The 27,597-nt window shown below is 39.4% G+C and overlaps 1 protein-coding gene across 1 annotated transcript in view; it reads left to right on the top strand.

Annotated features, from left to right (window-relative positions):
• Window positions 1-27,597, top strand: part of ANO4 (anoctamin 4) — a 418,375-nt gene that overhangs the window by 374,013 nt on the left and 16,765 nt on the right. The window contains exons 24-27 of the mRNA XM_061124170.1: window positions 713-855; window positions 10,103-10,255; window positions 11,210-11,357; window positions 18,106-18,225. Of these exons, the coding sequence (XP_060980153.1) occupies window positions 713-855; window positions 10,103-10,255; window positions 11,210-11,357; window positions 18,106-18,225 (564 nt within the window). The remainder of the gene's footprint in view (window positions 1-712; window positions 856-10,102; window positions 10,256-11,209; window positions 11,358-18,105; window positions 18,226-27,597) is intronic.

Raw genomic sequence — 27,597 nt, 5'->3', positions numbered from 1 at the left:
TGTTCTGGCATTGATACTCTCAGATACCCCTCAACTTTCTGCTTGCCTGCTACAGCATACAGACCTGACTCTCCCCGCGCATTTCTTCAACCCCATTCCATATCATAAGATGCACTTCTGAACACTGCTAAGGTTAAATGTACCAACCTCACCACTGTGAGCTGCATCTTACTAGGAATCAGAGCCCCCATTGAGTTCAAGCCAAAAGCAAACAAGTCCAGTTGTAGACCTGCAGGCTTCTGTGTGCCAGGAGAGGAGGAAGCCTTTGTGGGTTTTCAGACCTTCTAGGATCCTCAAATCAGAGTTTGTAAGTCAGCACCCCATGCTAAGACTGCTCATGGCTCTTTAAATAAGCCAGCAAGGCCAAACCCTCTTCTCCTCAGAGGTCTGAGTGTTGCCTTTACACTGGAAGATGAGTTTATCAACATTCTCAGTCCTCTAACCAACCCTCCAAGGCAACACTGAACAGGAGACAGTTTTGTGAATGATTAAGTTCATCAATCATTCTGTTCCCTTGCAAGTACAAGTGCTTGAAGTATAGCCTCCATTGTTCCTTCCTTCCTAATCCAAGGCTTTAGCTCCTAGGCAGCCTGTCCTAATTTTTTTAAAACTATTGCTCTGTATTTTAACTCTACTTCTTATTACTTAAGTCTTATGATCAGTTATATATGTGTATATATATATTTTTTAATAAGTTGATTTTGTTGTGCAGGTTAATTCAGAATTGGTGGACTAGAAGAAAAGTACGACAAGAACATGGGCCTGAAAGGAAAATAAGTTTCCCACAATGGGAAAAGGACTACAATCTTCAGCCGATGAATGCCTATGGACTCTTTGATGAATACTTAGAAATGAGTATGAAAATAGTCTATTTTATTCTATTTTTTAAATTTTATTGAATTGTAGTTGATTGACAATGTTGTGTTAATTTCTGTTTTACAGCAAAGTAGTTATACACATGTATAACTCAGTTATACATATGTATATCCTTTTTCATATTCTTTTCCATTATGGTTGAGCATAGGATATTGCATATAATTCCCTGTGTTCTAGAGTAGGACCTTGTTTTCTGTTTTATCCTATTCATTATAAATGCGAATTCTAGCTCTCTAGCTGCATTTAACTAGACATATACCATTATTGTTGAGGCTAACAGTGTGGAGGGATTCTTGAGCTAAATGTAGAGGAAGGGTATCTTGCATTAAGAAACTTTATTGATAGAAATAGTGCCAAGTCACTTCACATTCTTCATGACATTGTGTCCTGTCCCTTGCAATAAATCACTAGAAAAAAAAGAGCTGAAAACCTGGAGAACCAAAGAAAAAGCAGTGGTCACTCATGGTATGATTGATTGATCCATTCAACACACATCTTTTTTTTTTATTGAAGTATAGTTGATTTACAGTGTTATGTTAGTTTCAGGTGTAAAACAAAGGGACTCAGTTATGCATATATATATATATCTCTCTATATATAAAAGAATAGATATTCTTTTTCATATTCTTTTTCTACCAGACATTTACTATAGTTCCCTGTGCTATATAGTAGGACCTTATGGTTTATTTTATATATAGTAGTTTGTATCCAGCAGACATCTTTTGAACCATGTTATGTCCAGACGTTATGTTTGGCACTAGAGATACAAGAAGGAACCAGGCACAGTCGCAGCTCTCAAAGAGTGCTCAGTGACAGGAAGTCAGAGATGTGAAATGTAAGTGCAGTAAAGTAGCGGAGATGCTACAGGATGAGTCATTAGCAGGTAGAGTGGGCAGTCATTTCTCTTGGAGAGGGTGGCAGGAAGCTGGGAATGTATAAGCTTAATGCTACACTTCCACTGAAGGAATCTCATTTCTCTATAATCAAATCCAAGCTGTTTATTTTGCATGTATCTGAGAGCACGGACTTCAGAAACAGGTTGCAGTTGTTGTTGAGTCCCTGAGTTGTGTCCTACTCTTTGCAACGCCATGAAATGCAGCCTGCAAGGCTTCCCTGTCCTTCACTGTGTCCCAGAGTTTGTTCAAATTCATGTCCATTGAGGGATACTGTCTAACCATCTCATCCTCTACTGCCCTCTTCTTCTTTTGCCTTTGATCTTTCGCAGCATCAGGCTCTTTTCCAATGAGTCAGCTCTTTGCACCAGATGGCCAAAGTATTGGAGCTTTAGCATCAGTCCTTCCACTGAATATTCACGGTTGATTTCCTTTAGGACTGACCGGTTTGATCTCCTTGCTCTCAAGAGTCTTCTACTTGAGTTCAAATGCCAGCCCCTCACTTATTAACTCTGAAACCTTGGGCAATTGCTTACTGTCTTTGTCTCACCTTCCTCTTCTCTATCTTGGGGATAAAAAGAGTAACCACTTGAGTGCATCTTTGTGTGGACTAAATAAATTGACGAATGAGAAGGGCTCAGAGCATGTGCCAGATGTGTGCTAACTGTGTCGTTATTATTATTTTTCCAGTATTTATATCTCCCAGGGGAGAAAAACTTAACAAAATATCTTAGCAGATACAATGAGTGTGGATAGATTTTCTTGTTGTTTTGGTTTTTTTCCCTAATTATGTTTAAGCTCCGAGACACTGGGGTGGAGGTGGGAGTAAGAGATGGGCAAGATGCATTAATTCTGAAAGAAGCAGTTGTTTCTGGGCAAATCTGAAAATTAAAGGAGTGGTAGAATTGATGCTTAATGTTTCTCAGATCACTTATGTCCTACGTATCCACTGGTGTTTTCAGAGTTTCAATTATAGAATGGCATAATGGTATAACTTGGAGAAGAAATCGATTTGGGCATTAATAATAAAACTTAATAAAATGAATTCATTAAGAGAACTAACCACTTGAAGGTCTCTAAATGGATTCTTCTCCCATAAAGAAGGAAATGAACAGTAATGTTGGTATATAGAGTGCTTGAAAAGAAGCTGTTAAGGGGTTAGAACTGGTAGTGATCCAAACACTACAGTAACTTTGCAGCAAGAAACAAATCTCTGAAGTATCACAAGAAGACTAGTGATTACTAATTGCTGGCTTCTGTTCTTGTTTTTTGTTATTTTCTTAATGACTTTCCTGCTTTGTTGTATTTTTAAAAATGTTTTCATCGAAGTAGAATATAAAGTGAGAAAGGCATATAAATCAAAAGTGTATGTATCGATGAATACTCACAAAGTTATGCATAGATGTAACCAACCCATGCAGGTGAGGAGTTAACACACTGCTGGCATCAGACCCAAGGCCAGTCCACTGCCTGGCTGTGAAAATCATTCTGTTGGAAGACAGCAGTACCCATTTATTTACAGATTATCTGTAGTTACTTTTTAAGTTGAATTTCTACATTATAGTTGATTTACAGTGTTTGTTAGTTTCAGATGTTCAGCAGAGTGGTTCAGTCACACACTGTTGTTGGTTAGTTGATAAGTGGTATCCAACTGTTCTGCCACCCCGTGCCCACCAGGCTCCTCTGTCCATGGGATTTCACAGGCGAGAATACTGGGGTGGGTTGCCATTTCCTTCTCCAGGGGATCTTCCAGACCCAGAGATCGAACGTGTGTTTCCTGCATTGGCAGGCAGATTCTTTACCGCTGAGCCACTAGGGAAGCCCCTCAGTTATACATGTATACATGGATATAGATACATATACATTCTTTTTCAAGTTCTTTTCCCTTATAGATTATTACAGAATATTGAGTAAAGTTCCCTGTGCTATACAGTAGGTCCTTGTTGATTATTTTATATATAGTCCTATGAATATGTGAATAACAAACTCTTATCTCTTCTCCTCAGCTTTCCCATTTGGTAACCATAAGTTTGTTTTGGAAATAAGTTCATTTGTATCATGTTTTTAGATTCCACTTGTAAGTGATATCATATAGCATTTGTCTGTCTGACTTATTTCACTTATTTTACTAATAATATTTTACTAGAGATAATATTCTCTAGGCCCATTCATGTTGCTGTAAATGGCATTATTTCATTCTTTTCAATGTCTGAGTAATATTCCATTGTATATATTACCACATCTTTTTTATCCAGTTCTCTGTCAACAGACATTTATGTTGCTTCCACGTCTTGGCCATAGTATATAGTGCTTTGATGAACATTGGGGTCACGTGTCTTTCGGAATTATGGTTTTCTATGGCTATATTCCCTGGAGTTGGATTGATGAATCATATGGTAGCTCTATTTTTAGTTTTCTAAGGAACCTCCATACTGTTCTCCATTGGGAGTTGTACCACTTTACATTCCCACAAAGCATGTAGGAGGGTTCCCTTTTCTCCACACCCTCTCCAGCATTTGTTATTATAGACCTTTTGATGATGACCATTCTGACTGGTGTGAGGTGATAATTCATTGTAGTTTTGATTTGCATCTCCCTAATAAATAGCAACATTGAGCATCTTTTCATGTGCCTGTTGGTCATCTGTATGTCTCCTTTGGAGAGATGTCTATTTAGATCTTCTGCCCATTTTTAATTTGGTTGTTTTTTCCATAATAAGCTGCATGAGCTGTTTGTATATTTTGGAAACTAATCCCTTGTCCATCACTTCATTTGCAAATATTTTCTCCCATCCTGTAGGTTTTCTTTTCATTTTATTGATGGTTTCCTGTGCTCTGCAAAAGCTTTTAAGTTTAATTAGGTCCCATTTATTTTCATTTTTATTATTCTAGGAGGTAGATTCAAAAATATATTCCTGTGATTTATGTCAAAAAGTGTTCTGCCTATGTTTTCCTCTAAGAGTTTTATAGTATCTGGTCTTAATTTAGGTCTTTGTTCTTTTATATGTAGCTGTCCAGTTTTCCCAGCACCACTTATTAAAGTCTTTTCTCCATTGTATAGTCTTGCCTGCTTTGTCATAGATTAATTTACCATAGATGCATGGATTTATTTCTGGGTTTTCTGTCCTGTTCCATTGATCTATAATTCTGCTTTTGTGCCAGTAACATACTATTCTCATGACTGTAACTTTGTAGTATAAGCTGAAGTTGGGGAACCTGATTCCTCCAGATCCATTTTTCTTTCTCAGGATAGCTTTGGCTATCTGGGGTCTTCTGTGTTTCCATACTAATTTTTAAGATTTTTTTCATTCTAGTTCTGTGGAAAATGCCATTGGTAATAGAAATTGCATTGAATCTGTAGATTGCCTTGGGTAGTATAGTCATTTTGATAATATTCATTCTTCCAATCCAAGAACACAGTGTATCTTTCCATCTATTTGTGTCATCTTCATTTCTTTCATCAGCATCTTAAGAGTTTTCAGAGTCTTTTGCCTCTTTAGGTAGGCTTATTCCTGGGTATTTTATTCACTTTGATGTGATGGTAAATGGGATTATTTCCCTCACTTTCTGATCTTTTGTTGTTAGTTAGAAATGCAACAGAATATACTATTTTGTTTCCTGCGATCTTACCAAATTCATCGATAAACTCTAGTAGTTTTCTGATAACATCTTTAGGGTTTTTGTGTACAGTATCATTTCATCTGCGAATAGTGACAGTTTTACTTCTTTTCCAAGTTGGATTCCTTTTTCTTCTTCTGATTGCTGTTGGCTAGGATGTCCAGAACTATGTTGAATAAAAGTGGTGAGTGGGAGCATTTTTGTCTTGCTCCTGATCCTACAGGAAATGCATTCAGCTTTTCTCCATTGAGTATGATGTTAGTAGTGGGTTTGTTATATATGGCCTTTATTATGTTGAGGTATATTCCCTCTAAGTCCACTTTCTGGAGACTTTTTATCATAAATAGGTGTTGAATTTTATAAAACATTCTATTAAGATGATCACATAGCTTTTATTTTTCAGTTTGTTGACACAACAATTGCACAGACTGATTTGCTCAGGTTGGCTTTAGGCAGTCCATCTGCTGATGGCTGGAGCTACATTCTCACCCTTTTGGTTGTTTGAAAGTGAACATGAAGTTGCTCAGTCCTGTCCAGTTCTTTGCAACCCTATGGACTGTAGCCTGCCAGGCTCTGCCTCCATCCATGGGATTTTCCAGGCAAGAATACTTGTGGGTTGCCATTTTCTTCTCCAGGGGGCTGCCTGACCCAGGGATGGACCTCAGGTCTCCCACATTGCAGGCAGACTTTTTACCCTCCGAGCCACCAGGGGGTCCCTAAGGCATCCCAACACTGGAACCTACCTGCTGTTGAATGGGGCCAGGTCTTGATGAGAAAAATGGCAGCCTCCAGCAGCGCTCACATCAGTGAGTACTCCCCAGTACTTCTGCCACCATTGTCCTGCCCCCACAGTGGGCCACAGCAAGCCACAGCCATCCCTTGGAGATCTTTCACCCCAGGAGGCCCTCCAAGGCCAGAAGGTAGGTCTGGGCCAGGTTCCTATGAAGTCACCTATGAAGTCACTGCTTTTTCCCTGCCCAGTGCACACGAGACCTTGTATGTACCTTCTAAGAGTGTTGTTTGCCTCAGTCCTGTGACGTGCCTGTGATCATGCCCCACTGGCATTCAAAGACAAATGTTCTTCTGAGGGATTCTCCTCCCAGTGCCAGATGCCCAGACTGGGGAGTCTGATGTGGAGCTCAGAACTGTTCCTCCTATGGGAGAACCTCTGTGATACAATTATTTTCTCTTTCCAGCAGGTATGGGATGTGATTATACCATAAAAATGCCCCTCCTGCCATCTTGTTGTAGCTTCTTGTCATTGGATATAGAATATATTTTCTCATAGGGTGTAGTCTTTTTTGTTGATAGTTGTTCAACAGTTGGTTGTGATTTTGGTGTTTTTATGAGAAGAGGTGAGTTCCTCTACTGTTTTGTCTCTAACTGGTATCAAACCTTTTTCTTCTTCTGTCATTGATTTTTAATTCTGCTGTGGTCAGAGGATACTCTGTGGTAGTTTAATAATTTAATATGTGCTGAGATTTGTTTTATGCCTCTGCATATTTTCTGTTTGGATGAATGTTTAAAGTATGTTCTGCAATTGTTGAGTATAATCTTCTGTGTCTATTAGTTGGCAAGTTTGTTATGTTTTTCAAATCTTAACATTCGTGTCCTATTAAACTTTGTCTATTTCCTTCTACTAGTTACTAACAAAAGAGTGTTAAAATTCTCAAGTATGATTGTGGACTTTATCTTATGCTCCTTCTAGTTTGGTCAATTTTTACTTTATATACTTTGAAGCTGTATTATTATGTGCAAACAGTTTAGGATTGTTCTATTTTACCATTGAGTTGAAATTTTATCTTATTTAAAGTCTTTCTTTATCTATAATAATGTAATATTTTGAAGATGTGATGGGCAAGCAGCTAAGGAACTAACTGTAAAACCTCCCCAAGGACAGAACTGAGCCTCTGTGGTCATTGGCAGAGATAAAGGTCCACCATGTTCTCAGTCACAGCCAAGCAGGTGAACTGAGCTTTACAAAAACCATACCCCAGGACCAGCTTGGCTTAACTCATGACCACACTGATCATCTCCTTCTTTGCTGCAAAAGAACATCACTAAGAGCAGAGATCAATAACTTGTTCTTAAAGGGCTAGACAGTAAATAATTTTGACTTTGGGGGTCATGATGCAAGATTGAGGCTGTTATATTTTAAATGGTTGTATAGGTATTTACATAACTACTTAAAATGTAAAAACTATTCTTAACTCACAGGTAGGTTTAAAAAAAGAAAAGAAACAAAGCAGAAAGTTATCTAGATTTGGGCTTCAGGCTATAATTTGCTGACCCTTGATCTAGAACCTTTATATGTCTGGCACACAATAGAAATTGCTAGACTTAAAGACTGTTGAAAAGAGCAAAGTAAGTATGAATTCTTGACTGGGGTAGGTGTCTGCTACTTCAAAGGTGAAAGAAGAAGTGCATGTATCAAACATATGAAAAATCAAGGAAATGTGGGATTACATAAAGAAAAATAATATTTCAATCTAAGTGGTAAAGAATTCAAAACAGGTATAAAGAAAATCATTGAGCTACAAAAAAAAAACCACGGGAAAGTAATTCAATGAACTTGGGAATAAAATTAATGAACAGAAAGAGTCCTTTACTAAAGAGATTGAAATTATAAAAGAGAACCAAATTCTGGAGCTGAAGAATTCAATGAATGAGATGAAGGTAACAGAACAGACCAGATGGAAAAAATAATAAAATGACTGGAGGACAGGAATATTGAAATAATTCAGTCAAAAGAAGACAGAAATTAGACTTTTTTAAAAGTAGAGAAACCCTATGAGAACTATCAGATTCAATCAAACAAATCTGAGAATAATTGGTATACCAGAAAAAAGCGAGAGGTGGAGGGCAGAGAGTTTATTTTAAAAAATAACTTGGAATTTTCCAAACCTGGTTCCTCTGCCATCTTGATTTAGAAACCTGAGATCAATTGCCAACATCCATTGGATCATATAAAAAGCAAGAGAGTTCCAGAAAAACATCTACTTCTGCTTTATGACTACACCAAAGCTTTTCTTTGACTGTGTGAATCACAACAAACTGGAAAATTCTTCAAGAGAGGACTACCTCACCTGCCTTTCTCTAAGTATTAGAGAAATGCAAATCAAAATACCATGAGGATTAGAATGACCATTATCAGAAAGTCTACAGATAATAAATACTAGAGAGGGTATGGAGAAAAAGGAATCCCTGCTGCACTATTGGTTGGAATGTAAATTAGTGCAGCCACTATGGAAAATAGTATGGAAGTTCCTCAAGAAATTAAAAATGGAGTTGCTATATGATCCAATAATCCCACTCCTGGGCATATAATGGGACAAAACTAGAATTCAAAAAGGTACATATACTCCTATGTTCATAGAAGCACTATCTATAATAGCAAGACATGAAACAACCTAAATGTTCATTGCCAAATGAATGGATAAAGAAGTTGTGATACATATATACAGTGGAATACTACTCAGCCATAAAAAAGAATGAAATAATGCCACTTTCAGCAACGTGGATATCTAAAGTAAGTCAGAGAGAAAGAAAAATACCATATGATATTACCTAGAAGAAATAGATAAGTTTCTAGAAATGCGCAACCTACCAACACCGAATCAGCAAAAAACAGAAAATCTGAAAAGATCAATAATGAGTAAAGAGAGAGAATCAGTAATCAAAAGTCTCCCAACACAGAAAAACCACAGGACCAGACAGCTTCACTGGTGAATTCTACCAGACATTAAAAGAATACAAATCCTTCTCAGACACTTACAGAAAATTTAAGAGGAGGGAACACCCCCAAACTCATTCTGCAAGGCCAGCATTACCTTGATACCAAAGCCAGATAGGGAAAGCACAAGAAAAGATAACATTAGACCAATAATCTTGATGAATATAGATGCAAAAATTCTCAAAATATTAGCAAACCGAATTCAAGAACACAATAAAACAATTGTATACTACAGCCAAGTGGGATTTATCTGTAATGCATGACTGGTTTAACATATATACATTTTAATGTAATATATCAGATTAATAGGATGACATATAAAAATCATATGATATCTCAATAAATGCAGGAAAAGAATTTGCAAAATTCGACATTCTTCTATGATTAAAAAAGAACCCTTGACAGATTGGGTATAGGACAAATAACTTTAGCCACATACAACAAACTCTTATCTTGACTTTTGCCTGCCATAGCTCTGGAATCAATCATTTCTCCAAGGAGCCCTGGTTCCTTTTACTAGGGAATGGTATTTAGAAAACAAGACCTGGACTTGAGGTGTGATTACTGCTCCCATGGTGCCATTGCTCCCAGGCTCAGGGAGCACCTCTTTTTCAAGCGTCCTGGCCATCTTTCTAGAAGATACGTTCCCTGTGCTTTGGGGGAAAACAGGGCTTCCCAGGTGGCACTAGTGGTAAAGAATCCACCTAACAAATGCAGGACAGTCAAGACATGCAGGTTCAATCCCTGGGTCAGGAAGATCCCCTGGAGGAGGAAATGACAGCCTACTTCAGTATTCTTGCCTTGGAAATCCCATGGACAGAGGAGCCTGGTGGGCTACAGTCCACAGGGTCACAGAGAGTGGGACACGACTGAAGTGACTTAGCCCAGCACAAGCACGTGGGTTAAAACAGTGGCATATTCAGACTAAGCTTCTGAAAATAGTACTGGAAAGCCAATACGCTCTGTTCTTTTTCCTTCCCTAGTTCTTCAGTTTGGATTTACAACTATCTTTGTGGCAGCTTTTCCCCTAGCACCACTTCTGGCCTTACTGAATAATATAATTGAAATTCGACTTGACGCTTATAAATTTGTCACACAGTGGAGGCGACCTTTAGCTTCAAGGGCCAAAGATATAGGTAAGTTGGATTTGGGGGTGTTTCTAAAAGATATTAATTGTCTGGTTGATAAAATTAAAAGAGCCACTGACTTTAGATATTTATATATAGTTTCCATGTAAGATGTCTAAATCTTGCAAAATAATATTAGCTTTAAATAATATTAGATAGCAAGTACAGTTACCTGTTTGAAAATTTATAATTTCCAGTGCTAGAGAATTTGTGCTTACATAGATTCTCAGTTTGGTTGTTCTGTCCTAGGATGCTAGAATTTAAAATTTGATTCATTACCGCTTCCTTTTGAAAGTAGATCTTGCATTTGCTTAAGTTTGTTTTGCGCTTTCCTAAATGTCTGCCTGAGTCACAGGAACATGGTCCCATTTTTCTAGAGGCAGAGGTGGCTTTTGGTTTTTGACTAGAGGTGCTAAGTTGAACCAGTGTCTTTTATTCATTTCTGCATTCAGTGCTTCATATAGACCTGGCAGGTGCTCAGTGAGCGTGTGTGGAAGAGAATTCAGTGTGGACGTTACCTCAGTGGTCTCTTAACCTCCAGATGAAACAGACATTCAGTGAGCACCTACCTTGGGTCATGCATCAGGAACTTGGTCCATAAAGATGAACTGGAAGGATCCAATACTTACCCTGAGGATCTCCTAGTCTGGTGACAGCTTGACACTGCATACGCCAGCCAGTCTTAGCAGATGGCATTTGGTACCTTATCATCAACCAGAATTCTCTCCTTATGTCTGAAGCTGATTGAGTTTTAAGTCATGAGCATTGGCGCTTGCGTGCAAACTCCTTCAGTGCCAAGGTGTTTGCAAGTAGAAATTCTTCCTTCTGATTGCAAGTATCAGTATTTGGAATGATGGGAGGACCCATGGAAAGGACTATTGAAAATTAGTTACCCCAGTTGTTTTCATACTTATTTGCCTCTGCTGTTGTATCTGGAATTAACTAAAACTTCTCTTTGAATAGGAATTTGGTATGGGATTCTTGAAGGCATTGGAATTCTCTCCGTTATTACAAATGCATTTGTCATAGCGATCACATCTGACTTCATCCCTCGCTTGGTATATGCTTATAAGTATGGACCCTGTGCAGGCCAAGGAGAAGCTGGGCAAAAGTAAGTTTGCCATAAAACCATCATGGAATCCCCATTCCCTAGCCATTGTGTACGGCTGGACACCCAAACAGAAGCCTCTGCTTTGGAGTACATGGGACACAAGTCCAGGACAAGAAGGCCTGTTGTGGGGGAGGTGGGATTATAATATAACAATACTTTTGGCCAAAGAAAACATTCTGTTCTACTGAAGGGCTGGGAGTCATATAGAGCATACAAATTTTAGATGGAATCAAATGTGAGAAGAGCAATTAATCATTTTTCCCACTCTTGCCCACCATGAATTTAAAAATGTGTGGTATGCTGTGTAGCAAAAAGAAGTAGTCCTTGATGTATAGTTATGCCATTTTTATGAGTTTGTAAAAATATAATTTGATTCCCCTTGTGTCATTAGGTAGACTCTGCAAATTTTATATTTGCAGAAATGTTCAACCACGTGCCAGGTACCCATAAAGTACTCAATAAATACTTGTGGAATAAGTAACTGAATGCTTCTTTCCTGGCTCTTGACTTTACCAGTGTCAATATTATCGTAGGCAAAGTGGGTAAACTTAACTCCCTGAGAGGTCAGTTCTATAGCATCACCTCAGTGATTTCCAGTGCTGTATTTCTGGTCAGATAAAGCCTTGACAATGTCATAACATGTCCCCTAACTTTCACTTCTATTAATACATCCTTGGGAAAAAAGATATAAAAAGTCCTAACATACTTCAATGGGAAAAAGTACAACAACCCTGTTTGGTTAATGTCAAAATAATCTAATTGTGGGATTTAAATGTCTGTAGGTCAGAGTAGAACATGTGTTAGTGTCACAGGATCATTTCAGTGCCCCAGAAATCATCTCACTTGGGCTATTGCTTATTCACACAAGCAGCCCTGCCTCTTGGCTTACTAGTTTGAGCCAAATTAATTCACCGTCTGTAGCTCTTATAGTTCCACCAGCCCTCAAGGAGGACAGTGCCACCAAACGAAGTTGGCTGAATTCATACCTGTGTAGTCAAGGTCCAGCTCACAATCCAGTTATTTGAGGAAATTTCTATAAAGTTCATTACTACACTAGCCATGTGGTTGTTAAACACATACACTGTAGCAACTTTAAGTGAGCATACCATCCCATTTAAAGAAAGATTTAAAAACTTATGTTGTACTATGGATGCATTTCTTTCTAACTGTAACTGTTGTCAACATTTTGTGCTTGACTTAGCCTAGAAAAGCTTACCTATATTCAAATCACATTCATGTATGGTTTGATTCTCAAAACAATTCAGGGAGCAAGGACATGTATTATTACCCTCATTTTGAAGAGCAGAAAGAGATTGAGAGATTAAATCCAGAATCATAAGGCAGGACTCATCGTAAACCTCACAGCTCTCAAGGCCTGTGCCAATAAGCCATTATCCAACTCATCAATAGTCAACTCTGTGGGGTTTAAATTCCAGTGGTTATTCCCATTCTTCCCTTATTTCAAATATTGTGAAACCTGTCTTGTTCTTCTGCTGCTGCTGCTAAGTCACTTCAGTCGTGTCCGACTCTGTACGACCCCATAGACAGCAGCCCACCAGGCTCCCCCGTCCTTGGGATTCTCCAGGCAAGAACACTGGAGTGGGCTGCCATTTCCTTCTCCAATGCATGAAAGTGAAAAGTGAAAGTGAAGTCGCTCAGTCGTGTCTGACTCTTAGCAACCCCACGGACTGCAGCCTACCAGGCTGCTCCCTCCATGGGATTTTCCAGACAAGAGTACTGGAGTGGGGTGCCATTGCCTTCTCCGTGTCTTATTCTAGAGGGAACCACAAAATAAAGTAGGCACATTATGCACAGTTAATAGTGAATCAATTCTTTAGACTTTTGGCAGCCTATTAGATTTAAGACAGTGTTCATGGTGATTAGAATTTATCTAAATAGCCTCCTTATATTTCAGTTTTATTGTGCTCTCCAGTTCCTTTTTTTTTAAAACAACCTTTCTCTTAACCTTTGCCACCTTCAATATTTATACATCCACTTTTTAATCTTCTACTCCATTGTTCATTTTTCTTGTTTTCAAGTAGTTACATTTGTCTATGTTTCTCCATGAATCTTATTTTCTGCCCCACCAGCTACTCTATTATCCTTTTTAGGTTTCTTCTTTTTCCAATTTAAAAATGCTTCAGAGATGAGTGAACTCATAGAGGAGCAGCATTATCAAATTTTAGATGTCATAGGCTTCTGGGGTAGCACGTGCAGTCAGAGTCAAATCCCACTCACGATTTAGTCCAGTTGTAGAAATGTCATATTTCAATTTAAATTGACCCAAGTCAACAGTACTCCAACCAGACCCATCACCTTTCTCCCAACCTCCAGGTTTCTTTCAGGCTTCCCTGGCTCCTCCACGGATGAGAATTTCAAGCCTCCATCCAGGGTCATTCAGTTCACAGGCCCCTTGTCCCTATGACAGCGTGCTTCAGTTATTCCTAGCCGTGTGTTCCAACTAGTCTCTCCCCCAGCACACACGCTCTGCAGACAAGCCTTCAGTGACACAGTGGGGAGGATAGTCTCATTTTCAGCCAGATCTGGAACACTGTGGTTTGAAGCATGGTCTCCACATAGGGGTACACAAGAGTATTTCAGACATTGTCATCTTCCCTCTCAAGACACTCTGTCTTTCCTGCTGCCTGTGATCAGACTGTTTATTGATTATAAAATGAAGTCACTTCCTCTTTGAGGGTATCTTCCCAGGGGCCCTTTAAAAAGAGCTTAGATAACTGAAATCACCTCTGGGCAGACATCAGGAGGCAGAAATTGTGAAATAAAATTGAAGGTGCAAATTATAAAATTGTTCCTGCCAATTAGAGTTAAAATTTCAGTCAACAAACTAAATTTTTTTCCCAGAAAGCACAAATAACCATTCTTGTCAGTTTGATCCCTTACCCTCAATGAATGCATCAAACTAATTACTTTGGTATCAGATAGACATAGATTACAGTTTGGGAACATTCTCTTACAGTTTGGCAACATTCTCTAAGGATATATGCAGGCCCAAGAATTACTGTGAGATATGTACCTGGTGTACATGATGTAGTGATAAATAAAATCAAGGTAATTTTCCTGTAGAAATAGTGATCTCATAAGGAGTTACAGACTTGATCAAGGACACTGCTCAAATTTTCACAGAATAGGTTATGAATATCTGAATGAACTATATTTATAAACTATAAATCAATTAAATAGATCAACATCATAATCAGTTTCAAAGTTGTATTTCAAAAGATAAAGCTGATGGTTAAGTGAAAGTGTTAGTTGCTTAAGTTATTTATTATAGTCATCTAAAAAACATGTCTGACTTTAAATGCACAAACCTGATCTCATTTCCCCTGGATTTTTTGACCTGTCACCCCATGCTTTGTGAGTCACAATGCCTAAAACCTCAAAAGCAAATTTACTTTAGCAGAATTCAAAGATGCTCTGCAGTGAGTCTGACCTGGAATCAACAGATTCAAAAGTCAGCTTCTCCTTCTGTTCTCTCCCAGATAACAGTTATAGTAAGTATAACTATGAGTGTGTGTGTTAGTCGCTCAGGTGTGTCCGATTCTTTGCGGCCCCATGGACTGTAGCCTGCCAGGATTCTCTGCCCATGGAATTCTCCAGGCAAGAATACTGGAGTGGGTTGCCATTCCCTTCTCCAGGGGATCTTCCTGATCCAGGGATTGAACCCAGGTCTCCTGCATGACATGTAGATTCTTCACTGTCTGAGCCATCAGGGAAGCCAGGTATAATAATCATCTCTAGTTCATCCTTTCCCCCCATAGTAAAGGATGGAAAGCAATAAATAATGAATAATGTTAAAACCAGAATTCTCACATTTAAATATGTCTTCTCAGAGGCATTACTTGGACAAGGTATGCATTCTAATTCAAACAATGCTGCCTTTTCATAAGACGTTTTTCTGAATCTCCTTTCTTAGAAATGCCTGCGGAGGCTACCTTCCCCTTAAGGAAATTATTATTTTATGTTCCCAGGAAACACCTCCTTTGTCTGATACCTTTTTCTCCGTCCCTCTCACTTCTCCTTGATCATCAGTGTAGCCTCATCTTCACTGTGTCTCACTGGGAGCTGGGGCTGTGTCACATGGAGGGTCCTCAGACCACCTGGCAGCGAGCTGAATAGCAGACATGGGATCTGCCACTGCCTGGGGCCTTCCTGCTGTAACGGGAGGCCGCTGGGCTGACATGTGGATGCCACTGAGATCGAAGCACACCGTACAGTGAGGCGTGGGAAACCTCACCTCCCTGAATCGATGACGGTCCCAACTGTGTGATGTTGGCAAGCCCAGATTCTCCCACCGTGGAGATAGAGAAATGCCGAGACAGTCCAGCATTCACAGTCCTCCTCCTTCTCTGGTTATGAAAATAGCATGGAGGAAAGACTTACACAGTTGACAATATGTATATATGTACCAGCTTCACATGTAATGCGTTGGACCCAGAGGGAGTACACGCCCACTAAAGGCACATTTTCAGCTTGATTTATGAGTGACATCAAATGAATATGCTTAATAAATAGTTCAGTGACATACCCCTTTTATTTTGAGGCTTTAAGGTGTTCAGCCCATGAGACAGGTATTTCATTTGAATGTAAGTTCTCAATTGAGGTTTTTTCAACGGCAGCCATTAGACAAGCAGCTTTAATCTCAGTAAAGCTCAGGGCTGCGTTATGAGAGAAGAGTGTAGGAGGGCCTGGAAATAATTATTCCATTTCAACAATGGCCTGTTTTTTGCCAGTTTCCAGAGCACCTTTCCCTTCCCACAGCCCAGCTCCTGAGAAGGCTCTGCTCCGTATTTCACAAAACTGGCCCCCTCTCTGACAACTAATTATCGTCAAGACACTGATTTGTTTTCATGTCATGTTCTAGGCAGTTCATATATGGGGAGAAATCATTTCAAATTACCCTTTTATGGAGTGATGGGGATGCCTGCTGCCAGTGGGAGAAGGGCATGTTACACACACTCTGACCATTACTTTCACTCATGAGTGACTTGACAAATGAGCCCTTCTGCTTGGTTCACCTAAGTCCAGCCTTTTCTCGAGCAAGACAACACACATACAGAACCCATGTGCTCTCACAACTGTATCTGTGTCATCACTTGGGTCTGATATTCAGCCACTTTGAATAATCACATCAGACATACTAATGAAAAGAGTCTGAAAACCATTATTTATTCTTTTTTTTCTCATTTATTTTTATTAGTTGGAGGCTAATTACTTTACAATATTATAGTGGTTTTTGTCATACATTGACATGAATCAGCCATGGATTTACATTATTTATTCTTTCAATTTATAATTATTTGTTGACCTCTTGCTAGGTGAATGCAATAAAATGAATAACAGCCACTCAGGTTTATTAAGATCTTGCTATATGCTAAGCAGTATAACAGAGTATATAAGCAGTACATAGGCAGATATAGTTTATGCATATCATTTTATTCCCACAATGACCCTGTGAGGTGTCACATTTGTTGCTTTAAAGAAGTTGCATACTTTGTCAATATGACATGGCTAGAAAGCAAAGCTACAATATATGACCCTAAAGCCCAAGTTTCTTGTACTGTAATATACTGAACCCCCAGCACAGGCTGAAAGCCATGTCCTCAAGAAGCTTATAATCCTAGGTAGTAATTTTATTCCTGATCCATCTTCCAGACCTTGACAGAACCCCTGATACTTTAGGTCCTCTCCAATCAAATCCATTACATTCAATATTTACTGGATTCCTACACTGCGTGAGACTATCCTAGGATACCAAAGTATTGATGATACCTCTTTTGATCCAAAAATAAAAAACACTACAGTCCAAAGGAGAAGACATACATGTATGCAGTCAACTCTAGGATAAGCTATATGGCCATTATGAAGTAAATACAGCAGCACCACAGAGAGAAGGGAATGAAGCCTCTGACTAGGCATATTAGGACATCTTCACACAAGAGATGGCATCTCAGCTGGCCATCGGAGGATGGACAGTGTTACCACTTGTACAAAATGAGTAAGGAATCCCAACATAAGCAGAGGCATGGACGCATAGGATACATGAAGGAAACATAATCTAGCATGATTATGGCATGGATGAATTGGGGAGGGGGTGTCATATCCATACCAATTATATTCAGGTCATTATAAGAAAGTATGTGCTTTGCTCATTCACTTCAGTCATGTCCAGCTCTTTGTGATCTATGGACTGTAGCCCACCAGGCTCCTCTCTCCATGAGATTCTCCAGGCAAGAATACTGGAGTGGGTAGTCATGCCCTCCTCCAGGGGATCTTCCTGACCCAGGAATCGATCCCATATCTCTGGCATCTCTTGGATTGCAGGGAGGTTCTTTACCTACTGAGGCACCTGGGAAACCCCACATAAGAAAGTATAGACAACCAGTAATGAAGGAATGTGATTATGTTTACATGTATGTGTGTATTTATGAAAGAAGCCGTGACCTAATTTGTACTGATTATGCAATGCTTTCACCGTTTCACTGAAGCATTGAGTGGGGTAGTGCTGTTCTATATGATGATTCTGCACAAAAAGGACCAGAAGAAAAGAAATGACTTGTTTCTCATTTAACACAGCCAGGCTTTTTCAGTGTATTCCAACTTGAGTGCTGTGACAAGACAGGGTCAGGTAAGACACCTATAACTGCAGGAATTTCTAGCAAGTAGACCCTTGGTGGATTGGATGCAAAGGTGATCAGAGTCTAATTACAGAATCTGTTTTCATTTCTAGGTGCATGGTTGGCTACGTTAATGCCAGCTTGTCTGTATTCCGAATTTCTGACTTTGAGAACAGATCTGAACCTGAGTCTGATGGCAGTGAGTTCTCGGGGACTCCTCTCAAGTACTGTAGGTAAGTGTAGCACACTTAGCCTCGGCTGGGCTGGCTCTGTCGTGGGGAGGTGTTGCATAGATAACAGCCCTTTTTTTTTTCCCAATTATTTTTATTAGTTGGAGGCTAATTACTTTACAATATTGCAGTGGTTTTGCCATACATTGACATGAATCAGCCATGGATTCACATGTGTTCCCCATCCTGATCCCCACTCCCACCTCCCTCCCCATCCCATCCCTCTGGGTCTTCCCAGTGCACCAGCCCTGAGCACTTGTCTCATGCATCCAACCTGGACTGGCGATCTGTTTCACACTTGATAATATACATGTTTCGATGCTGATAACAGCCCTTTTTGACTGAGCGGCTTTAAAGCAGGGATTCTCAAACTTAACTATGCATTACAGTCCTCTGGAGGATTTTAGAATCTCTTCACCAAGCTGTGACCCAGACTGATTAAAGCACAATCTCTGAGGTGAATCCCAGGCTTCTAGATCCAGGAAGCCCATGTAAGAGGAACCCAAAGAGATCCCCACTAAGACATTATATTTAAAGTGTCAAAAGTTAAGAAAAGTAGAGAATATTAGAAGCAGCAAGAGAAAAGCAACTTGTTACATACACACAGGCATATCTCATTTTTGTGCACTTCACAGATACTGCATTTTTTTAAAAGCTTAAGGTTTGTGACGTCTCTGATAGCTCAGTTGGTAAAGAATCCACAGGAGATCCCAGTTCGATCCCTGGGTTGGGAAGATCCCCTGGAGAAGGGAAAGGCTACCCACTCCAGTATTCTGACCTGGAGAATTCCATGGACTGTATAGTCCGTGGGGTCACAAAGAGCTGGACATGACTGAGCGACTTTCACTGTACTTCACAAGGTTTGTGGCAATCCTGTGTTGAGAAAGTCCGTCAGTGCTGTTTTTCCAATAGCATTTGACCACTTTGTGACTCTGGCATGTTTTGGTAATTATCACCATATTTCAAAATTTTTCATTATTATATTTGCTGTGATGACCTATAATCAGTGATCTTTGGTGTTACTACTGTAATTGTTTTGGGGTGCTACAAACTATGCCCATGTAAGAAAGACAGTGATAAATGTTACATGTGTTCTGACTACTCTTTTTTTCCCTGCTCTCCCTCTCCTTGGATTCCCCTCTTCCCTGACACAACAATATTAAAATTAGGCCAATTAATAACCTTTCAGTGGCCTGTAAGTGTTCAAGAAGAAGGAAAGCCTCACATCTCTGACTTTAAATTAAAAGCTAGAAATTAAAATTAAAATCAAGAAATGACTAAGCTTAGTTAGGAAGGCATGTTGAAAGCAGAGGTAAGCCCAAAGTTAGGCATCTTAAACCAAACAGTTTGCCAGGTTATAAGTGCAAAGGAAAAGTTCTTGGAGGAAATTTAAAGTGCTACTCCAGTGAACACCCAAATGAGAAGTAAAACAGCCTTACTGATGATCTGAAGAAAGTTTTAGTGATCTGTACAAAAGATCAAACCAGTAACAACATTTCCTTAAGCCAAAGCTTAATCCAGGGAGAGACCCTCACTCTTTCAATTCTGTGAGATCTGAGATAGATGTTCCTCATCCACAGAAAAGTTTGAAGCTAGCAGAGGTTGGTTCATGAGTTTAAAGAAAGAAGCTACATGCAAGTGCTATTGTAGAAACTGCAGTTATTTATCCAGAAGATCTACCTAAAATACTTAATGAAGTACATTAAGGATACTAATGTATAAATACATATGTATACAAATGTATACATATGTATATATACATACATATACAAATATATACATACAAATACAAATGTATAAATAATGTAATAATAAAACACACTAGACAACAGATTTTAAAGATAGATGAAGCAGCCTCTGTTGGAAGAAGATGTCATCTAGAACATTCATAGCTAGAGAGGAGAAGTCAATGCCTGACTTCAAACTTCAAAGGACAGGCTGACTCTCTCATTAAAGAGTTAATGAAGCCAGTGCTCATTTACCATTCTGAAAGTCCTAGGGCCCTTAAGAATTATGCCAAGTCTAGTCTGCAGGTGTTCTATAAATGGAGCAATAAAGCCTGAATCACAGAAAATCTGTTTACAACATGGCTTTCTGAATATTTTAAGCCCACTGTTGAGACCTACTCCTTAGAGAAAAGATTCCTTTCCAAACATCGCTGCTTAAGGCTGAGACTAAATGATAAGAGTAGAAGGACGTGAACTCACCTCTCCTTACAAAAACACCAAAATCACAAATAACTGCGGAACAACCATCAACTAATAACTACTGAAACCTACAAAAATAGATATTCTACACCCAAAAATAAAGAAGCCACAACACGATAGTAGGAAGGGTGCAATCATGATAAGTCAAATCACAGCCACCACCCAGTGGGTGACCCACAAACTGGAAAAGAATTATACCACAGAAATTCTCCCACAGGAGTGAAGGTTCTAAGCCCCATGTCAGGGTCCCCTGCAATGGTAGGCAGAGCCCCAGCAAATCTGGCTTTGAAGGCCAACAGGGTTTGATCACAGGAATTCCACAGGTCTGGGGAAAACAGAAACTCCCACTCTTAGAGGGCACACACAGGGTCTTGTGTGCACCAGGACCCAAAAATAAACAGTGACCTCATAAGAGCCTGGGCCAGACCTACCCGCTAGTATCGGAGGGTCTCCCACACAGGCAGGGGGCAACTGTGGCTCACTAAAGGAAAAAAACACAGTCAACGGAGTTCTAAGGAGTACTCATTAGCATCAGCCTTCCTGGAGGCCATCATTTTCTCACCCGGACCTGGGCTCAGCTTACAGCCGGCAGGCCAGGACACTTCAGGCCAAACAACGAACCAAGTGGGAACACAGCCCCACTCATCAGCAGACAGGCTGCTCAGAGTCTTCCTGAGCACACAGCTGCCTGATAAACACACCTCTTGGCATGGTCCTGCCCTGAGTGACAAGACCCAACTCCACCCACCAGCGGGCAGGAACCAGTCCCTCCCACCAAGAAGCTCAAACAAGCCTCTTAGGTCAGCCTCATCCACCAAGGTGAAGACAGCAGAAGAAGAATTACAACGTGCAGCCTTCAGAATGGAAACCACAATCACAGAAAGTTAGACAAAAAAAGACAGCCAAGGAATAGGTCCCAAATGAAGGAACAAGATAAAGCCTCAGAAAGACAACTGAATGAAGTGGAGACAGGCCATCTGCCCTAAAAAGAATTCAGAATAATGACAGTAAAGAGGATCCAAGAGCTTGGAAAAAGAATGGAGGCATAGATCAAGAAGATAAATGTTTAACAAAGACCTAGAACTAAAGAACAGAGGTGAACAGTACAATAACTGAAATGAAAAATCCACTAGAAGAAATCAATAGCAGAATAACAGGCAGAAGAATGCATAAGTGAGCTGGAAGACAGGATGGTGGGAATCACTGTCATGGAATAGAATAAAAAAAAAAAGAATGAAGAGAAATGAGGACAGTGTAAGAGACCTCTGGAATAACATTAATTGTGCCAACATTTGTATAACAGGGGTCCAAGGAAGAGAAAGGACCTGAGAAGATATTTGAAGAGATAATAGCTGAAAACTTCCCTTACATTGGAAAGGAGTCACTCAAGACCCAGAAATGCAGAGAGTTCCTTATGGGGTAAACCCAGGGAGGAACATGCCAAGACATATAGTAATCAATTTGACAAAAATTAAAGACAAAGGAAAGATACTAAAAGCAATGAAGGAAAACAGCAAATAACATACAAGGGAATTCCCATAAGGTTATCAGATGATTTTTCAGCAGAAACTCTGAGGCCAGAAGAAAGTGGCACAATGTATTTACAGTGATGAAAGGGAAGAACGTACAACCAAGAATACTCTACTCAACAAGACTCTCATTCAGATTTAACAGAGATATCAAAAGCTTGACAGACAAGCCAAAGCTAAGAGAATTCACCACCACCAGACCAGCTTTGCAACAAATGCTATAGGAGCTTCTCTAGGTGAAAAACAAAAGGCCACAACTAGAAACAAAATTATGAAGGTAGGAAATCATCCCATGCACAAATATGACATCAAAACCAGCAATCTTGAGAAAAGGTGAGCACAAATGCAAGACACTGGAAATGCATGTGAAATTAAGAAGCCAGCAGCTTAATCTTTTATATGTATGTGCATGTACACATAGATTGCTATATCAAAACCTCATGGGAACCACAAACTGAAAATCTACAATAGATACACACAAATAAAGAGAAAGGAATCCAAACACAACTCTAAAGGTAGTCATCAAATCACAAAGCAAAAGAGGAAGGGAAGAAAAATGAATTACAAAAATAAATCCAAAACAATTAACAAAATGGCATTAAGAACATACATTTTGATAATTACCTGAAACAGAAACAGATTAAACACTGCAATCAAAAGCCACAGACTGGATGAATGGATACAAAAAACAAGGCCCATATATATGCTGTCCGCCAGGTGGCTCAGTTGATAAAGAACCCACCCGGAAACACAGGAGACACAAGAAATGCAGGTTCAGTCCTTGGGTTGGGAAGATCCCCTGGAGAAGGAAATGGCAACCCACTCCAGTATCCTTGCCTGGGAAATCCCATGAACAGAGGAGCCTGACAGGCTATAGTTCACAGGGTTGCAGAGAGTCAGACACGACTGAGTGCACATGCACACACACACATGCAAGACCCACACAAACTGAAAGTGAGAGGGTGGAAAAGGTATTCCATGCAAATGGAAGTCAAAGGAAAGTTGGAGTAGCACTACTCATATCAGACAAAATGGACTTTAAAGACTGTTACAGCAGACCAAAGAAGAGAACTACATAATGATCAAGAGATCAATCCAAGAAGAAAAAATCTCCCAAGACTAAACAGGAGAAAAGAGAAAATACAAACATACCAATGACAAGCACTGAAATGGAAACTGTGATTTAAAAACTCCCAACAAACCAAATGAGTTTGAGTAAGCTCCAGGAGTTGGTGATGGACAGGGAAGCCTGGTGTGCTGCAGTCCATGGGGTCACAAAGAGTCGGACATGACTGAGAGACTGAACTGAATAAACCAAAGTCTGGGGCCGGACTGCTTCACAGGTGAATTCTATCAAATATTTAGAAAAGACTTAACACTATCCTTCTGAAACTGTTCCAAAAAATTGCAGAGGAAAGAGCACTTCCAAACTCCTTCTATGAAACCATCATCACCCTGATATAAAAACAAAATAAAGATACCACAAAAGAAAATTACAGGCCAATATCACTGATAAACATAGATGCAAAAACCCTAAAACAAAATACTAGCAAACTGAATCCAACAATACATTGATCACTATGATCAAGTGAAATTTACCCCAGAAATGCAAGGATTTTTCAATATTGGCACATCAGTGTGGTATATAACATCATATATTGAAGAATAAAAACCATATGATCATCCCAATAGTTTCAGAAAAAGCTTTTTAACACGTTTAACACCATTTATGATAAAAATAAAAAAACTCTCCAGAAAGTGGGCATAGAGCAGACATGTGTACATGCATGGCAACTCGCTTCAGTTGTATCTGACCCTTTGTGACCTATGGACTGTAGCCTGCCAGGCTGGTCTGTCCATGGACTCTCCAAGCAAGAATACTGGAGTGCCTTGCCATGCCCCCTACAAGGGAACCCAGGGATCAAACCCATGTCTATTACATCTCCTGCATTGGCCAACATGTTCTTTACCACTAGGGCCACCTGGAAGGCCCAGAGGGGACATACCTCAACATAATAAAGGCCATATATGACACAGAAGAACTATACAAAAAAGATCTTCATGACCCAGATAACCACAATGGTGTGATCACTCACCTAGAGCCTGATATCCTGGAATGCGAATTCAAGTGGCCCTTAGCAAGCATCACTACGAACAAAGCTAGTGGAGGTGATGGAATTCCAGCTGAGCTATTTCAAATACTAAAAGATGATGCTGTGAAAGTGCTGCACTCAATATGCCAGCAAATCTAGAAAACTCAGCAGTGGCCACAGGACTGGAAAAGGTCAGTTTTCATTCCCACCCTAAAGAAAGGCAATGCCAAAGAATGTTCAAACTACTGCACAGTTGCATTCATCTCACACGCTAGCAATGTAATGCTCAAAATTCTCCAAGCCGGGCTCAACATTACATGAACCAAGAACTTCCAGATGTTCAAGCTGGATTTGGAAAAGGCAAAGGAACCAGATATCAAAGTGTCAACATCCATTGGATCTTTGAAAAAGCAAGAGAGTTTCAGAAAAACATCTACTTCTGCTATATTGACTATGCCAAAGCCTTTGACTGTGTGGATCACCACAAACTGGAAAATTCTTCAAGAGATGGGAATACCAGACCACCTGACCTGCCTCCTGAGAAATCTGTTTGCAGGTCAAGAAGCAACAGTTAGAACTGGACATGGAACAACAGACTGGCTCCAAATTGGGAAAGGAGTATGTCAAGGCTGTATATGTCACCTTGCTTATTTAAATTATATGCAGAGTACATCAGGCAAAATGCCGGGCTAGATGAAGCAGAAGCTGGAATCAAGATTGCCAGGAGAAATATCAATAACCTCAGATATGCAGATGACACCACCCTTATGGCAGAAAGCGAAGAAGAACTAAAGAGCTTCTTGATGAAAGTGAAAGAGGAGAATGAAAAAGTTGGCTTAAAGCTCAACATTCAGAAAACTAAGATCATGGCATCTGGTCCCATCACTTCATGGCAAATAGATGGGGAAACAAAGGAAACAGTGACAGACTTTATTTTCTTGGAGTCCAAAATCACTGCAGATGGTGACTGCAGCCATGAAATTAAAAGACGCTTGCTCCTTACAAGAAAAGCTATGACCAATCTAGACAGCATATTAAAAAGCAGATACATTACTGACAAAGGTCTGTCTAGTCAAAGCTATGGTTTTTCCAGTAGTCATGTATGGATGTGAGAGTTGGACTATAAAGCAAGCCAAACACCGATGAACTGATGTTTTTGAGCTGTGGTGTTGGAGAAGCTCTTGAGAGTCCCTTGGACTGCAAGGAGATCCAACCAGTCCATCCTAAAGGAAATCAGTCTTGAGTGTTCATTGGAAGCACTGATGCTGAAGCTGAAATTCCAATACTTTGGCCACCTGATGCAAAGAACTGACTCATTAGAAAAGACCCTGATGCTGGGAAAGATTGAAGGTGGATGGAGAGGATGAGATGGTTGGATGGCATCACTGACATGATGGACATGAATTTGAGTAGGCTCCAGGAGTTGGTGATGGACAGGGAAGCCTGGTGTGCTGCAATCCATGGGGTCGCAAAGAACCGGACATGACTGAGTGACTGAACTGAACTGATGACAGAGTTACAGCTAACAACATACTCAACGGTTAAAAACTCAAAGCTTTTCCTCTCAGATCAGAAATAAGACAGGGATGTCCACTCTCACCACTTTTGTTCAATATAGCTTTGGAAGCCCTAACAAAAGCCCACTAATTAGTGACAAGATAACACATGATACTGTAAAACTCCCTGGTAAAGGCCAATATATAGAAAAGGTACTGGAATAATCAGTTATAAAGTTAGTATGAAAGTCACAAGAAAAAAGTCCAAAAAAATGACTGTAACTACAATAATTAGTTAAGGGATACACAAGATAATAAAAATGTGAGTTGTCACATTAGAAACATAAAACATGGTGAGGGGAGCTTTAGGATGCCAAAAATGTAGCACTTCAGAAAACATTCAAACTTAAGTTGCAATCAACTTAAAACAGACTGTTATAAATCCAAGCTGTTATATGTGTGCCTTATGCTAACCACAAAGCAGAAACCTATAGTACAACACAAAAGGTAGTAGACTCTAATCATAACACTGAAGAAAGTCAAGCCCAAAAGGAAGAAAGCAAGAGAAAGGGAAAGGAACAAAGAGAACTACACAACAGCCAGAAAAGAAGAAACAAGAGGGAAATAAGTACATACCTATCAATACCTATTTTCAATGTAAGTGAATCAAATTCTCCAGTTAGAAAGGTGATAACGATAACCCTATATGCAGAACAGAAAAAGAGACACAGAAATACAGAACAGACTTTTGAACTTTGTGGGAGAATGTGAGGGTGGGATATTTCAAAAGAACAGCATGTATACTATCTATGGTGAAACAGATCACCAGCCCAGGTGGGATGCATGAGACAAGTGCTCCAGCCTGGTGCACTGGGAAGACCCAGAGGAATCGGGTGGAGAGGGAGGTGGGAGGGGGGATTGGGATTGGGAATACGTGTAAATCTATGGCTGATTCATATCAATGTATGACAAAACCCACTGGAATAAATAAAAAAATAAAAATAAAAAAAAAGACATAGAGTGGCTGAATGGAAGAAAAAAGTAAGACATCTCTATGCTGCCTACAAAAGACTCATTTCAGATGCAAAAATACAAACAACTCAAACAGGAAGGGATGGAAAAAAAGTATTTTGTGAAAATGGAAATCTGATGGAAGTTGGAGTATCTATACTTACATCAGACAGAATAAGACTTTAAAACAAAATAATAACAAAAGAAGGTCATTACATAGTGATAAAGGGGTCAACCCAACAAGAAAATATATTTCCCAATACAGGAGCACCTAACTATATAAAACAAATATTGATATACCTATTGATATACCTATACCTAAAGGAAGAAATAAACAGCAGTACAATAGTACTAGGGGACTTTTATACCACAGTAGATGATCCAAACAAACCAAAAACAACAACAAAAAATCAATAAACATTGGTCTTAAAGGACTTTAGACAAAAGGACTTAACAGATAAGTACAGAACATTCCATCAAAAGCAACAGAATTTACATCTTTTCATGCACATGGAACGTTCTCCGGGATATATCATGTTATGTCACAAGTCTCAATAAATTTAGAAGACTGAAATCATATCAAGCATCTTTTCTGACCATAATAGTATGAAATGAAGCAAGAAATCAATTACAGAAAGAAAACTGGAAAAGTTACATATATGTGGAAACTAAACAACATGCTACAGAACAACCAATGGTTCAAAGCAATCAAAAGAGAAATCAAAAATTACCTTGAGACATTTGAAAATGAAAAATACAACATACCAAAACACGGGATGCAGCCAACGCAGTTCTCAGAGGAAAGGTGACAGTAGGAAACAAGAAAGGTCCCAAACAGTGTAACTTTCCATCTCAAGGAACTAGAACAAAGTCCAAAGTTAATAGAAGGAAGGAAATAGTTCAGAGTGGAAATAAGACTAAAAAGATGAAACTAAGAGCTGATGCTTTTAACAATGAACAAACTCAACAAACCTTTAACTAGACTCACCAAAAACCAGAGGACTCAAATAAAACCAGAAATCAAGAAGAGATATTACAA

The sequence above is a fragment of the Dama dama genome, chromosome 22 (assembly GCF_033118175.1).
Source record: "Dama dama isolate Ldn47 chromosome 22, ASM3311817v1, whole genome shotgun sequence".
Lineage (NCBI taxonomy): Eukaryota > Metazoa > Chordata > Mammalia > Artiodactyla > Cervidae > Dama > Dama dama.
Note: the sequence above shows the minus strand (reverse complement) of the source record. Positions and strands in the feature narration are given on the sequence as shown.